Source organism: Leptidea sinapis, chromosome 36, assembly GCF_905404315.1.
Source record: "Leptidea sinapis chromosome 36, ilLepSina1.1, whole genome shotgun sequence".
Taxonomy (NCBI): domain Eukaryota; kingdom Metazoa; phylum Arthropoda; class Insecta; order Lepidoptera; family Pieridae; genus Leptidea; species Leptidea sinapis.
The window spans coordinates 4,881,104-4,897,785 of NC_066300.1; the positions used below are offsets into that span (position 1 = coordinate 4,881,104).

The window sequence follows — 16,682 nt, forward strand, 5'->3', positions numbered from 1 at the left end:
TAGTATACTGTGAAGCCGTTCCTTTATAGATAGTTATACTGTTTACTATTTAAAACGGAACGCAATCCCGTATACTGTCAGCCGCATTTTTTGACGCAGCATTCAAAGGAGTGTATTAAAGTTTTCTAGTTCACTGAAAAAGCTTTTGTTGCAGTACTGTCAAATTAAAAATATTTTAATTAATATTTTAGGCACTCGTGTGGTTTTGACTGATCACCTTTCCTAGAAAACGCCAGTGCTCACAGTAGAATATGGCGGCGATTTATAACGTCATACATTTCCCTAGGGTACTGCGGCAGTATACTGGCAGTCTATAACGGAACGAATTTTTCTACAGTGATGGCACTGTGCAGTGCTCGCAGTGCATATCGGAACATACCCTAAGTTAGGATATTAATATTTTGTTGTTCCGATATTAAATTGAGTACCTACCTACCTATATCACATTTGTAAGCTTTAAACTACTTCTCCCTGTCATGTAAATCTGTAGTGACAATGGTTAGAAAAAGATAAAAAGTTTTAAATTTGGCATAGCTTTACTTCGCGTTTATTATAATACAGAGATTGTATAGTAAATTTTCCAGTAAGGAGCGTTTCTTGTATAAGAAATATTTTATTTACCTTACATGGCCGTATTTTGGCCAGTTTTAGTTTTGTATTACCCTCTTTGCTTACCCTTCAGGTACAAAACCCTTATAATGTGATAATAAAATATATGGTGGCTGTGTAAGTTGGGATTGTGGTTTTTTCCAGTACTGGAATAAAAAAATAAATCTCCCACGTGCCATAGATATATTAATCTAATGCATTCGCGTAATTTGCCATCATGTGCGTCCGATCCCATAATTTTGTTGATGCCTTACATAATAAATGTATTACCGACAAATTTGTTGAGTCATGTAAATAAAGATTTTCGTTGTTTTTTTGGAATGAATCGAAGAAATTTATAATACAACATTTTTAAATTTCACAACTAAATACCTAGTTGAAAAATTCTCGCTGACAGATACGAGAATTAATGTCAGGCATATGGCAACTCAAACTGAGTATTAAATTTAGCAAAAATTTAGAGTGTTGGGTGCCGTTAGCCGAGTCGTTCGTGAGACTGGTATGTAGCTGTTTTAACTTTGAAATTTAAAAGCGAAATTATTTGGAATGATTATCTTTATTCTTGTCAAATGGTTAATTTTCTGCGCTTTTACTTAAGCATAATATGTAGTATAACAAATTGCAAGAATATTTCAAGCTTTAAGCATACAAAAGGTGGTATAACTTAGATCTCATAATATTATGGTGTCTGTGACATTAAGTAATACTTTGTTACCAATGGGTTGTTCTGAACTCATAAACTGGTTAATATTAACTCTAAAGTTTTTGTACGTCGCATATAGATATAAGATGTACAAAAACTGTATGTAGTTGGAAAACAGGATTATGAGTTTAGGTGGGGCTTTACGTTAAACTTTTAAAACACAGTTATAAATCTATTGTGCGATTTATAGTAGTAATTTTATACGCAGCTTAAATTTGATCAATCAGTGAGCAAACCTTAACTGTTTTTTGACTAGATATGCTATTGAAATCACTTTGGTGGAGACATTGAATTTAATAAGGAAAAATTCAAGCCTGTATTTAATTCTTACAATACATACAATAAATACACTTTAAAAAGTCAAAATGTTGTTTAATTAGGTATGAAGAGTAGCGATATACTTACAGTCTACTGCAGGTTTATTATTATTAAAAATAACAACTAAAGCTTAGTATGTTTTGACTTGGTTTTGACACGATTATCTAATCAATGAATAAAAACAGTGAGTGCTATTGTTAAATCAAATCAAATTAAACTCACAGTTGTCATAATGTTTATCATTATTCATTACGGTACTCACAAACAATAGATATTCAGAATACAATGTATTGACTAGTTGAACTGTAGGAATTTATTGGAACGAAGTTTCATATGGGGCGCGGATGCGAAGGTGTACGTAGGTACCGTATGTTATAGTCTACGTAATATGGCTATACAGAATCTAAAGTATATGATCGAACAGCATTATATAACAAATATTGCTTAGTAGATAATATTAATTACTTATAACCATGTGTTGCCTTTAGTAAGGCAGTACGCGGGTGACCATTGATCGGGCCGGTCCTAGTTACCATTAACCATTACAGGACCGGCCCGAGTAACCATTTTAACCATTATTATTTATTACCAATGCATAGTAGAGATGCAGTACGCGAGTAACCATTGATCGGTCCGGTCCTAGTTACCATTAACCATTTGTCTATAACCATTACAGGACTGGTCCCAGTAACCATTTTAACCAATTAATAGTAGAGATCCGCGTACTCACAAATAGAACAATTAATTATAGTTATTTACCAAGTGTCATAGATTAATTTAGTATCTTAAGTGAAGAAATACTTTTACCATAAAACCGATACATATATCTACCCCTAAGTGCACCCCTTTATCAGTATAGTCTACACACACACGTGATGATTGTTATTTAATATTTTTTAAACAATACTTTATTGAATGTGTTTTTGTAATTATTTGATCTGAATTATTTTATTTAAAATTTTGACGGGAAACTTTGTCTAATAATATTGATATTGTTAAGGTTTGTAATCGAATAGTATTTGATATTGTTCAAAGATGTCGCCCTAAGCCATCAAGGACGCGTTATCTAAGTTTATTATAGAACTGTGACCTTACTTATTATGTAATTGGTGAATATACGATTGGTACGCCCTTATTAAATGTTTTAAGTATCTTAATTAGTGGGAAAGTTTTGGTATTTAATATTTATACCTTTAATTAAATATAGATTTTAATTATGTCAGATTTAACATTTAGATTAGAGATGATGAATATAACTATTAACCAATAAATTTAACTAATATTTAAAATCAACTAATGTATACTATAAATAAATTTATCATTATTTAATAAAAATATTATAATATCAACCTCAACCATTTCAACCTATCTATCAATAAATGTACGCAATAAAAGAAAAATCATATTCAATAAATAAAATTAACAATTACCATAATTGAATAAAAATATCATATCATCTTCAATCGATTCAACCTGGGCTTCCGAATTAACTTATTGAATGCTTTGAAATTTAACCTTTAATTTCTTAGTTTTAAGCAACATTTTCGTACGTTCATATAATGTTATGCTACCGGACTGAAGTATACCTATTCATTACGTTAGCTTCATTCTATTGTCGTCCTTACTGTACTCATTATAGTGTTTGAATTCGAAACAAAGTGAAGTGATATTTTAAACAAATAACTATAGTGAGATGAGGTAGTAACTAAGTGACTTGTTATTGTTAATTTTAGTTTTCAAGTCGCTGTTTTATAAGAAAGGTAATCGTAATTCGTAAATCAAATGTATCTTATAAAGTGTTTAAGTGTGAATAAAAAAATATTAAATTTTATCTAAAAACATTTCTATTATATGATAAAATATTCAACTTCATTAACATTAACTTCATCCAATAATTAAATCTTGTAGTTGACAAATAACAATGAGTAATGTTTGAACTAATAAAATAGCGATATTTCTATCAGTTATGTTTTAACTAATATAATATATTCAACACCAACCATTAACCAGATGTTGTAACTTACAAATAGTATTAACTAATATTTTCAACTAATAAAAATATCGATATATTTTTTTTATCAGATAACTATTAACTAATATATAATTTCAACCATTATTGACATCTATGGTTGTAGTGATCTCAGTTAAGAGTAAATACGTGTATCGATATCAACTTCTCAGATATCTTTTGGTACCTACTCATGTGCAAGCCGCGTGATAATATGTCTCTGAGCTCTAATCTGTAAATTGTAAAGATACTACTTACATGTAAGTATAATATGACACTTGTAAATTTAAAAAAAAACTGCTTGAATGCACTTCTAAACCTTGACCTAATTGTCAAGTTATTTATTAGGTCCAGTGACTATGATTTGATATCTCCTCTATTATTCGAGGACTTTGATTTTGATCTAACATTAGGTAGTTGCGAATCGTATTCTTATGTATCTGGAAGAGGGAACTAACACGATGTCTGCTTATCCTCCCATGGAAATCATTCTTCAGTCATTATAAATTTATATATATATCACTAGCTGACCAAGCAAACGTTGTATTGCCGATATTAAAATCGCGATACAAAAGTTACTGTTGATCGTAGATGGGTGAAAATTTGAAGTTGTATGTATTTTTTAATGCTGACTCATAATCAAACTTAACAAAAATTTAAAAAAAAATGTCAAAAAAATTATAAACAAAAATTTCGTGTTTAAACCACCCTTAACATTTAGTGGGATGAAAAATAGATGTTGTCCGATTCTCAGACCTACCAAATATGCACTCAAAATTTCATGAGAATCGGTCAAGCCGTGTCGGAGGAGTTTAATGTTTAACACCATGACACGTGAATTTTATATTTTAGAGAATTACAAAATTATTATTTTTCAATCTCCCACCACTTAGGAATGGTTGAGCCATAATAATATAATATAATAAGATGTAATGAAACTTGATGTTGCCATTATTTTTAAAGCAACATTATTATGGCTTCAGTATTTTACAATTTAAATAAAATCTTGCATGCAACAGAAATACTAGTGTTTTTCTATACGCTGCTTTTTTAAAATAATAATTACTAACCGAATATATAATAAACGATCGACTAGACATTTTTTTTAAATAATAAAAAATAAAACAATTTACTAAAAAAAAACAGCGGGTTAATTAAAATAAACTGCGTGTGTGTACGCACTTAAAAAAATATTCCCCGTGTTATTTCACGTTTGGCTAATTAGGAAACATAATACTTATTACCTAAGTATTATTTAATACTAGCTGACCCGACACGTTGTTCTGTATATAATAAAGAAAATAATGTCTTTATATAATTTTTTTGTCAATAATATATCATAACATCAAAAATTACTTCGTAAAATATGCACCCTGCTGACGTAATGAAATTGTTTCATAGCAGAACTGTCAAACCGTGCGTCAATAAATTCTCTCATAGAAATTATGTATGGACACATCAAAGGAAAAACAAATTTCTTGTTTTTATTTAATTAAGCAGCATTTTCCTATTTATTCACTTTTTAAACCTTCTCTTTACTTCCACAAATAATTCAAGACCTAAATTAGCCAAATCGGTCCAGCTGTTCTCGAGTTTTAGCGAGACTAACGAACAGCAATTCATTTTTATATATATAGATAAGAATTAGCTTTTATACTATGACGTAAGTAAAATTATAGTTTCGTGAACATTAAGGGTGTCTGGCAAAGGGTTGCCACGATGTTAAGTGTCTGGCAATGAATAACGTGATTTTTAATAATATAAGTGCGATCTTTAGTAATACCGAAAAACCGCACTTTATTATTTGATGTATTAAGATCGGTATTTTACACACCTTTAGTATCGTTTACCTGCCAAAGTAACTGTAACACAAACTCCATAATGGTCCATCGTTCTTACCTGTGTTGGGGGCATGCGCTGACAAACTTTCAGCTTCTATAAAATAACGTAGGTCTGGGGTTCACGGGCTCTTGCTCTATAATATCCATTTCTCCATACAAACGTTCTCGGCCATTTCCTTCTTAGTCTTAAATCCTATATCAAAATTATTTTCAAATAAGATTAACATCATAATTTGCTTTTTTGATATTATTAATGCGAGAGTACTTCATAAAGTGGCTTAATTATATAGGCCAGAAACATAGGCAAAGTATAGGTACAAAACTGGCAACAAATAAGCGAAAGTGTCAAAACAGTCTGACACAGAATTTTTTACTCAAGATTTTTATTCGGAGCTGCAGTTGTCTTTAACGAACTGATGATTGTCTCGCCCGCGTTATATGTTGCTATACCAAGATATTATAGCATTCTTAAATCTGAAGGACCAGATAATGTTTCTTCTTAACGCGGCTGTGTAACTCCTAGTACTCTGTTATTTCGAATTCTATGGGTCTTACAAACTGAAAATATAGATTTGTTAGCACACATTCCGGTTGAATTAAGTCCTATGGTTTCCGCGTCGTCAGCAATCTGCGGTTTTTTTTATATGAAAATAAGGACGAGACGAGCAGGACGATCAGCTGATGGTAACTGATGCGCCCTGCCCATTACAATGCAGTGCCACTCAGGATTCTTGATAAACCCAAAAACTCTGAACGGCACCACAATTTCGCTCGACACCTTGAGACATAAGATGTTAAGCCTCATTTGCCCAGTAATTTCACTAGCTACGGCGCCCTTCATACCGAAACACAGTAATGCTTACACATAACTGATTCACGGTAGAAATAGGCGCCGTTAGGATGGATAGGATGCTGGCTAGATTATGAGTAGCACTCATAATCTATCCAGCATCCTGTGCAAAGGAGCCTCCCACTGGTATCTCATAAGTTGCAATAGACGGATGAAATTTTGACATATTATTGTATTACTAGTGTCGCTATATTAACAAATAATAAATGTATAATCATCATCCTTGCAGCCGGAAGACGTCCACTGCTGGACAAAGAACTCCCCAAAGATCGCAATGACGATCGATCCTGCGCTGTCCTCATCCAACGTGTTCCGGCGATCTTGACCAGATCGTCGGTCCATCTTGTGGGGGGGAATAAAAGTATATTACTATGGCGTAATCCAAAATGGCCGCCATTCAATTTAAAAAATGTATCAAGTTTCTCTCTGTGTTGTTGGGTGAGAGCCCATGTTTCGCAGCATTAAGTTAATATGATGCACGTGTTATAAATTTTTGTTATACAATTATACATAAGTAATTGCTCTTTAAAAGTTTTAAAAGGTACCTATATATTTATGTATATACCTACACATATAGTTATTCGAATCCGACCAGGAATTGGCCGAATTTTATACATTCCTTTAGCCATAATTATCTCGAACACACTGTTGAATCAAATTATACCTCACAGTTTAGTTACCCAGTCATCTACTTGTCGTTGCCAGACCTGTTTGATCAACAAGATCGTTACATCCGCATATAGTATAATATCTGAATTGCACGTACTGGTCGCACAACAGGTTTTGATGTCTCAGTGTCAAGGATCTTGAATAATGATTATCTACTAATGGAGGTCAGTCATTTATCGTCATTGAAACATAGGACATTAACGGCCGTTTCCGATATTCAGTCTATCTCTTACTTCAGTTTAAAGATCATTTATTCTCATTAAAAACATTACAAACTGTCACTTACATGAGAACAATATTTATAAACAACTAGCTGACCCGACAGACGTTGTTCTGTATATAATAAATAAATAATGTTTTTATATGAATTTGTCAATAATATATCATAACATCAAAAATTACTTCGTAAAATATGCACCCTGCTGTCGTAATGAAATTGTTTCACAGCAGAACTGCCAAACCGTGCGTCAATAAATTCTCTCATAGAAATTATGTATGGACACATGAAAGGAAAAACAAATTTGTTGTTTTTATTTAATTTAGCGGCATTTTTCACCATTTATTCACCTTTTAAACCTTCCCTGGACTTCCACAAATAATTCAAGACCAAAATTAGCCAAATTGGTCCTGCCGTTCTCGAGTTTTAGCGAGACTAACGAACAGCAATTCATTTTTATATATATAGAAGAATAATCTTTGAATCTTCCTTATGATAAACATATACAAAAAACAGGTATAAAACTAATAGAAGTGTGTTCACTAGAAAAAGGAAGTATCATCTGTAATACATTTCGCTAAACGAAGCTTGAATAAATTAAAAGTGCCTGCATCTTTGATATCCGAAGATAGTCCATTGTACAGTTTAGCACCTTCATATGTAATTGTTTTGGGATAAAAATCGTAACTATCGTTGACTTTTCTGTCCCAATAAACTCATCGACGGTACCTAACCTTATCCGTGCACGCTGTCTATCAATGGGACGACGACGTATAGCTTACCAGCGATGTAAAGTTTGTATGGAAATTGCAATTCACGCGTCCCAATATAAGGCGATAAGAATGACTTATCGGGTATATTCGGACAGCTTCAGATTATTGTCAGCTAATTACTGATAGTAGAAGATAGTAATTTATCTCTATCAGTAGATAGTATATTGGGAACGGCCGTCAAACGATAATATATAACGTTTATGTGGTATTTTTATCACGCTTTTATTAGTATCGATGTAACGGAACCGTGAAACGTGATTTACGTCGAATCGAAGTGAAACTAACATTGCACCCTAGCATTTAGCAAGCACAGTTGAAAATGCAATAGTTTGAATAATCTATCTTCCTTTTATTAGCTAATTGATGTTGGCTTACATCAATTACCTATTCGTTGCAACGGAATTATCATTGCTTTAATAGTGAGGAAGCAAAAACAGAAAAGAAATAGGGTTATAAACAAAAAAAACAGTTAAGCAAAATGTATCAATATATTTTTAAAGAAACGACATCAAGCATGTTTAGGTTTTTAAGATAATGCCTACTGGTCTCGTCCCTATACTCATAAAAAAGAAAGAAATTCTAAAAGTTATTAACAATATAATATATTATATTATTTAACTACCTTCAGAGAATAGAGATGATTACTCATTGACACTCCAATTGCAAAATATTATGATTCTGATATTTGCATTGTTATTTAAATATTCTGTTGATGACACCCTGCACTTACTGCTGATAACTGCACAAGAATATATTTACAGGGGTCAAGGTTAAATGATAATAATTCATTGCAAACTGCTCAAAATGCAACAAACTTATATAATATAATATATAGAATATTTTTAAAATGATGTAAAAAAGTCGTTGTTGCAGTGAATATAATACGAAATGTAATTATTTTAATAAACAAGTGCGTATATAGGTAGCTGAACTATCAAACTCTAAAACAAGTTTTAGGGTAGGTAGCGGATGTAGTAAGTGAGTGCTATTTGTTTACGTAGGAGTTTTTTCAGTAACACTGTCCCTTTCAGTATATCCCTTGCTAACTGCAGAAGAATCAATGGATCATTTTCTTCTTCTCCCATTACCTTATTGTAATAAACCCTCAACAAAAAGACATTCATAAATAATAAAAGATACAAGAAATAATAATTGTAATCTTAAAACTTTTTGGGAGCCGTCGTTACTAAAATTGTAAAAATGGGACACTTTCTGTAGATACCTATCGGTTTTGTTTTGGTGTCTGTATGTTTTATAGTATTTATGTATAAATAATTTATATCATCAATGTGGCTATGTATTATAACCAATAATAAATTATTTTTTTATAAAATCAATGACACATTAACTACGCAATTTCAATGCAGTTTTACTACTTTATAGCTTTTACTACATGAACTCATGAATGAATCGTAATTTAGGCATAAATCACGGTGTACGGTAAAAAATCATATCTGGTGAATTAACTGTATTTTTTCTATACAAATATGAAGCAATTAGCAAATTAGAGTTATCTCTTTTTCGCTTGCGATAATTGCGTATACTATCCTTCTTTGACGTGTAATCGTAATGTAGTGTGCTATTGCAATGTTAAATTATTCGTGTGTGCGTTAGTGTATCATTTTCAAACACCGAATGTTGTCTACGTAACCTATCTATAATTTGAAATATCATTGCATGACATGACTGTAATCAACTTAAGAATAGATTGACAACATGCCTAATAAAAAATTGTTTTTATTCAATAAATGACTATTTAAATTTAAGGAAAATTTAACATATAAATCCGACATGAACTTATTACTATTTTATAAGAATTATAATTGTATTTCTAAGTGTATAATACTTAATGGTTAGGTTCAATTTTGTAATAAAATTTTATACTACATATATTTGCATGCCTTGTAGGTAGAATAAGTAAAACTGACCTTATTCAAATCCAAATAAAGATTATTATTACTATCCCGGGTACCGGATCAAATTTTAGGTTCATTTCGGGATCTGACGTGTGTATTGGCACTTCAATTCAGCAGATTGGGATAGGATACGTCCCTTTATCGTATCCTTCCTACATTGGGACAGGATTAGTTTCCTTTTCAATTCAAATTCAAATTCAAAAACACTTTATTCATGTAGGTCACGGAAATGACACCTATGAATGTCAAAAAAAAAGTAGCAAAGAGTAGCAAAAGAGTAGCAAGAAACTCATTGCCACTCTTTTAAGTCAAGATTTACATTTATTTGTTTTACAAATAATTTTAATTACAATATATGCAAAGTGACGCAACAAAAATACTCAAATGTCAAAAACTGAAAGGCTTACACGAGTGAGTCAAAAAAAGAAAAAAAAAGTAAATTAATACTTATAAACACAAGAGTTATTGAGTATAGTAGGTGTATCAATCCACACATACCGTAAATAAATAGAGGCATTATGTGAGCATTTCATGAAATAAAATATATAATAACTTTTACTTTAAAGGAAATAATAATAATAAAAAACACATCAAGCAGACCTCCCAAGATCAACAACAACAGTTAACAAGATCATCCAGCCACCAATGATTGATACAAGGCTTGGACATTTTCATTACAAGCTCTATGGTACTGGCCGATTGTAGATCACAGCCCTGATTTGATGAGTCATTTAAAGCAGCAGCTGACAGCAAAAATGACAGCAGAACTGCATAATTATATAAACGCTTAACTAACACAATTCATATATTGGATGCATTCATATAATTGTAAGGTACAAACTAATTTAACTATTGTAAAATACTCTATTGATTGAAAAGAATGGCTGTTGAGTTTCTTGTATGTTCTACAAAGGAGCTCTACTTTTTCCGAACATATGGTTGATTCAGTAATTTAAAAGAACAATTTATAGTGACGATTCAAAGGCGCTATATACCTAATTGTATAAAGTCTATTTGATTTTAGCTTTTGTGGGCGATGTCAAAGCTAAATTTGCTTCGAGGCCATTAGGGCCTAAATAGGTAGAGGGTAATAAATATTCTTTTTTTTATAGAATAGGAGGACAAACGAGCGTACGGGTCACCTGTTGTTAAGTGATCACCGCCGCCCACAATCTCTTGCAACACCAGAGGAATCACAGGAGCGTTGCCTGCCTTTAAGGAAGGTGTACGCGCTTTTTTTGAAGGTACCCATATCGTATCGTCCAGGAAACACCGCACAAGGAAGTTCATTCCACAGCTTTGTAGTACATGGAAGAAAGCTCCTTGAAAACCGCACTGTGGAGGACCGCCACACATCTAGATGGTGGGGATGATATCCTAACTTGTGGTGTGTAGTGCGAAGGTGGAATTCGGCGGCAGGAACAGCTCTTTGGAACACTCCCCGTGATAAAAGACGGTAGTAGACACACAATGAAGCGACGTCTCTACGCAACGCCAAGTGATCCAGCCGTTCACAGAGCACTGGGTCCCCTACAATTTGAGCTGCTCTGCTTTGCACGCGGTCAAATGGATCGAGCTGATACTGGGGTGCGCCAGACCAGAGATGACAGCAATACTCCATGTGTGGCCGGACCTGCGCTTTGTACAGCGCTAGAATGTGGCTTGAAGTATTGCCGTGCTCTATTAATGACGCCCAGTTTCTTTGAAGCCAATTTGGGTTTGCCCTCCAGATAGCCACGAAATTATATATTATATATACGAAATATAAATATTCAACGCATTACTCCAAGTCGGACCACATTCTAGGGCTCTATAAAGTGCAGGTTTGGCCACATATTACGAAGTATTGCTCTCATATCTTTTCTGACGCACCCCACCAATTTCGGGGATATTGGATCCGTCTCCGAGATCAGCTTTGCGTAGAGACATCGCTTCATTGTTATCTTTTGTGTTAGTAAGAGTGTTCCGAAGAGCTGTTTGGCCTGTTCCCTGCTGCTGGATTCCAACTTTTCACGACACGCCACAATCTCTGCTATCATCGTCACAGTATTTGCGTGTGTGTGTCTGTGCCTACAATGTGATTCATTGAACTTTCTGTGACGTACAGCCAAACTATGGAATAAGCTTTCTAGTGCAATGTTTGAGGAGCTATATAAAAAACTAGCTGACCCGGCAAACGTTGTTTTGCCATGTAAAGTATAATTCACGCGATAGTTTTACAAGTAATAAAATATTGCCTATATTATAGCCTGTACATCATTTTGTTCTATTGTCAATAGTTTTTGCAGCGCACGCAAAAATAGGTTTTCGATTTTACACCTTGTGTTACAAAATAGCAATTTTATTCCGGATCCTAATTTTGAAAAAAAAACATAGCCTTCCTCGATAAATGGACTACCCAACACTGAAAGAATCATTCAAATCGGACCAGTAGTACCAGAGATTAGCGCGTTCAAACAAACAAACAAACACTACAGCTTTATAATATTAGTATAGATTATATATTTCGTTGTCTCACATAGTTCAGGCTATGCCTAGTTTGGGGAGGATTAATTTTATAAAAGTTTGTCAATATTGTTATTTTTACTGAGACATACTTTTGATGGAAAAGGAGGACGAGCATACGGGCCACCTATTGAGCTATCAAGTGAACACCGCATCCCACATTCTCCTGAAGGATAAGAGAAGCACTGTAGAACTTTTAAGAAGGTGTCCCGTTTTTTAAGGTCATATGGTAAACGCATTGAAACTAAAATGGGCCGCTCACGGCCGATCACGACTCACCGACAATAGATACACGATACACGATACAGACAGCGAAATGTAAAGGGCCGGTGGGCATTAGAAAAATTGAAAGACCGTGTAAGAGATGGGCTGATGATGTGATTGAATACGCTGGAAAGGACTGGCTAATATTAGGCAAAGACCGTATCGTGTGGATGAAAATGGAGGCGGCCTTCACCTATTACACATAGGCCCATACAGCTAATTCAAGCATTAATTATTAAGAAATAGACAAAAACCTACTAAAAATTTTTTCTCCTTTTTTAATTCTTATAATATTGGGCTTATGTTGGGGTTATGAACATAATTTTTAATTTAGTTAAATTTAATTATGTAATTTAGTAAGGGAATAAAAGGCTTTATTATATCTATACTAATATTATAAAGCTGCAGTGTTAGTTTGTTTGTTTGTTTGTTTGAACGCGCTAATCTCTGGTACTACTGGTCCGATTTGAATGATTCTTTCAGTGTTGGGTAGTCCATTTATCGAGGAAGGCTATGTTTTTTTTTCAAAATTAGGGATCCGGAATAAAATTGCTATTTTGTAACACAAGGTGTAAAATCGAAAACCTATTTTTGCGTGCGCTGCAAAAACTATTGACAATAGAACAAAATGATGTACAGGCTATAATATAGGCAATATTTTATTACTTATAAAACTATCGCGTGAATTATACTATATATATGATAAAAAAAAGCTTTTCGCAAGTGAAACAGTGAGACACACACTTTCAATGTCACAGATTATTAAACGTTTATACGTTGGCTTATCTCCTCGCAAACATTTTGCAATGCAATGTCATTTGTTACGGAACAGTACATGATAAGACATTATTCATATAGACCAGACAGATAACAATGGCCAAGTATGAGTGACTCGCGCATGCTAAAAATAGTTTTACGTATACGTAAATACATTCCAAATAACTCATTAAATAAATAACAATATTTTTTTCTTCACTTTTGGTCTGAGACCCTTTGGGTGTTAACAGACTGACACACAGAAGGACTTTAAAGTATTCTATTCTATTCTATTCTTTCTAGTGGCTTCTGTGGAAGGGGCACCACAACTTGCCAATGTCACGTTTCAGTAGACCAACAAGCTTAGAGTGTGTCATTTGATCGGTGTAAACGAATTTATAAGTGATTATAGTAATGACCGGTGCCCAGAATCAAAACAGATTTATTTTCTTATTATACCTGAAACAAATATACATGCTGTTAGATTATAATGGACAAACACTGATTATTTTCCTTATATAAAACATTAGTTTGTTATAACTTAATATTATTCTGTTTAATATATTGACATAAAGTATTTACAAAAGGAGTGAAAACAAAGGTGAGGAGGCATTTCATGGAGGTGGGGCGGGAGATTTTAGAAGTTGTACAAGGAAGACTTCATTAAAGGGCAATTAAAGAATAAATGGTCTACATTTCCCTCATCAAGTCCACAGTCACATATAGAATGGTCTCTAATTCTTAATTTGGCTAGGAATACTGGAGTGGACTTTAAAGTAATAATATATTCTATGAAATCTGTCAGGATAGATATTAAAATATTGACCGAATTACGAAAAGGCGACAATATCAATAGCACAAGTCAATACAATATGACTACATCCATCAATGAACAATTCGTTTTAACTCAACATTTCGTACATCTAGTTCTTTATAATTGTTCTAAATAAATTGTGGAAAGGGTGCTCCGCCCGGGAGTATACAACAGGGCCCGACGTGGTTGATCGCAACCACAGTCAGAGCACTCCACTTATTCCAACGCGATAACCAAATAGATATATACAAAAAAAAACACAAAGTATAACTCTCACAGCATTTGCTCAATACTTCCGCTCCGACACACTGACAAATACCAACAACATTTAAGAAATAGCTCCACTTACTACATGTCAGTACTTACAAAGAGAACATTTGGTAAAACGAATTCATGTTACCAGATATTACTGTTGTTTAGAGCGACATCCTACCATTGATAATCTTGTTTACTTAAAATCTAAAGGCAAACAAAAGCCGCCGATAATTTTCCCCTTCCTTCTCTTGCCTTCGATAAACAATAAAAATACTCTTTTACTTTCGTTTGATTTCGTAGTATAGGCCAGGTCCGCTTGAAGTATTTTCCTTGTTTTATTGATGACCTGTAGTTTCTGCGAAGCCAGTTTAGCTTTTGCATCCAGATGATCGTGAAATTGGCAATTGCTCGCTATTTTGAGACCCAGTATTCCGATACTAGTGGTGATACGACAAATAGGGGTTTTTTAGTGGTAAATGTGCTAACTTGAATCTTCATTACTCCATTCCATGACCTTCTCAAGAGGAGGATAATAATCCACCGTGCTTAAATAACACAATACAACTAAAAGCCATTATATACTCACTAAAAGATTGGCAAATAAATTCTCTTCTAGATTTTGTATATCTGTCATCGTTTCACTCGAACACCGTTCAAGCGATCACTATGAAAATTGAATAGTATATATATGTACTTCTTCTTGAAACATTTATTTTCGTGATACAATCTGTACCAGATGGTGCTGCGCCATACCAAATTCTATATCGGTTAACTGATCAATATGTATCCTGCTATAAATTTAGTAATTATAAACAAATATCAAAATTCTTGTACATACATAAACTCATTCGAGTTTTACCGTGTACAAAAGGTCTTCGGAATACATAATATTATTTAAATTTAAAGTGTTAGTGTTAAATAAAAAGGATACGACTTAAAACTACATACAAATATCAATTATTTAAAAAAAGGCTAAGCATTTAGGTGCTAAGACATATGAACAACATTACAAACTAAAGAATTTATGAATACCCTCAATATTAACAATAAAACTTATTGTTGCTTTTTATACTGTTAATATATCACTAAAAAATCGACGAGGAGGGTAATGGAAAATTAACAATTGTATACCTATATGCATTTAAAATTATATTTGTTACACACGGATAATCTATTTGCTGCATTAGATGCTGTAATACTCATAACTATCAAATTGTTCACTAGTCACGTAGCTATACTCATAATGCCCAGTTTTAATCTGTCGTTATAAATTTTGCCCGGATTGATTACTTGTCCGTAACATTTATTTTATTATCTGCTAGCTAATTTTATTGTGCAAGTAACCTCTTTTAATATCTTATATTATTATTTGCGAGATTGTATCGTGTATGTATTGTTCTGCTATTGGATAGAGGTTGAGTGTACTTCACGGTAAGTGGTTGTATATTAGTTGATTTAATTTAAACTAATTCCGTTTAGATTTATACAGTTCCGGTTCGGACCACAAACACATTCAAGGTTTATAATTATGTAAAATTTAAATTAAATTAAAAAAAGTTAAGTATAACATTATAACGTTTGTACTTCCAAAGAGAATGTAGATACTACATAATTAGAGGCGGACTGCCTGAGTAAAAATTGCAATTTAGTTTCTATGAAACGTGCAGGGATTTGACATAAGTTTGAAATAGTGATTACACAATAATTATGGTGACGAAATATAATCCGGCTAAGTTTGAAAGCGAATAGTTGCTTTACGGCCGTTCCCAATATACTATCTACATAAGGAAATAAATTACTACTACCTTCTACTGTCAGTATTTAGCTGTCTATAATCTGAAGATGTCCCAATAGACCCGATAAGTCATTCTTATCGCCGTTATATATATTGGGACGATTGATTTGCAATTGCCATACAAACTTCTATCGCTGGTAAGCCATACGTCGTCCCATTGACAGACAGCGTGCACAGATAGGGTGAGTATTATCAAAGATAGTTTTATCTAAAGTAAGAGATAAACGTTAAACGTTATGGATTTCGGGTATCTCCGTTTTTTAGGTCAATCTATCAATAGCACTGCACGATTCATACAATCGCTTTTTTCTTATAAGAGTTTCGCTAGGCTGTGGACTTACTATAAGCACTTTGGCAATTTTGGAACGTTTTTTTTTTAATTTTATTCT

At 33.1% G+C, this 16,682-nt stretch overlaps 1 protein-coding gene across 1 annotated transcript in view; it reads left to right on the forward strand.

Moving 5' to 3' along the window:
- The first annotated feature begins 994 nt into the window (after window positions 1-994).
- The window catches only part of LOC126975613 (UDP-glycosyltransferase UGT5-like), a 35,820-nt gene continuing 20,132 nt past the window's right edge, over window positions 995-16,682 (forward strand). The window contains exon 1 of the mRNA XM_050823589.1: window positions 995-1,108. Coding sequence (XP_050679546.1) covers window positions 1,019-1,108 — 90 coding nt within the window. The 5' untranslated portion in view covers window positions 995-1,018. The remainder of the gene's footprint in view (window positions 1,109-16,682) is intronic.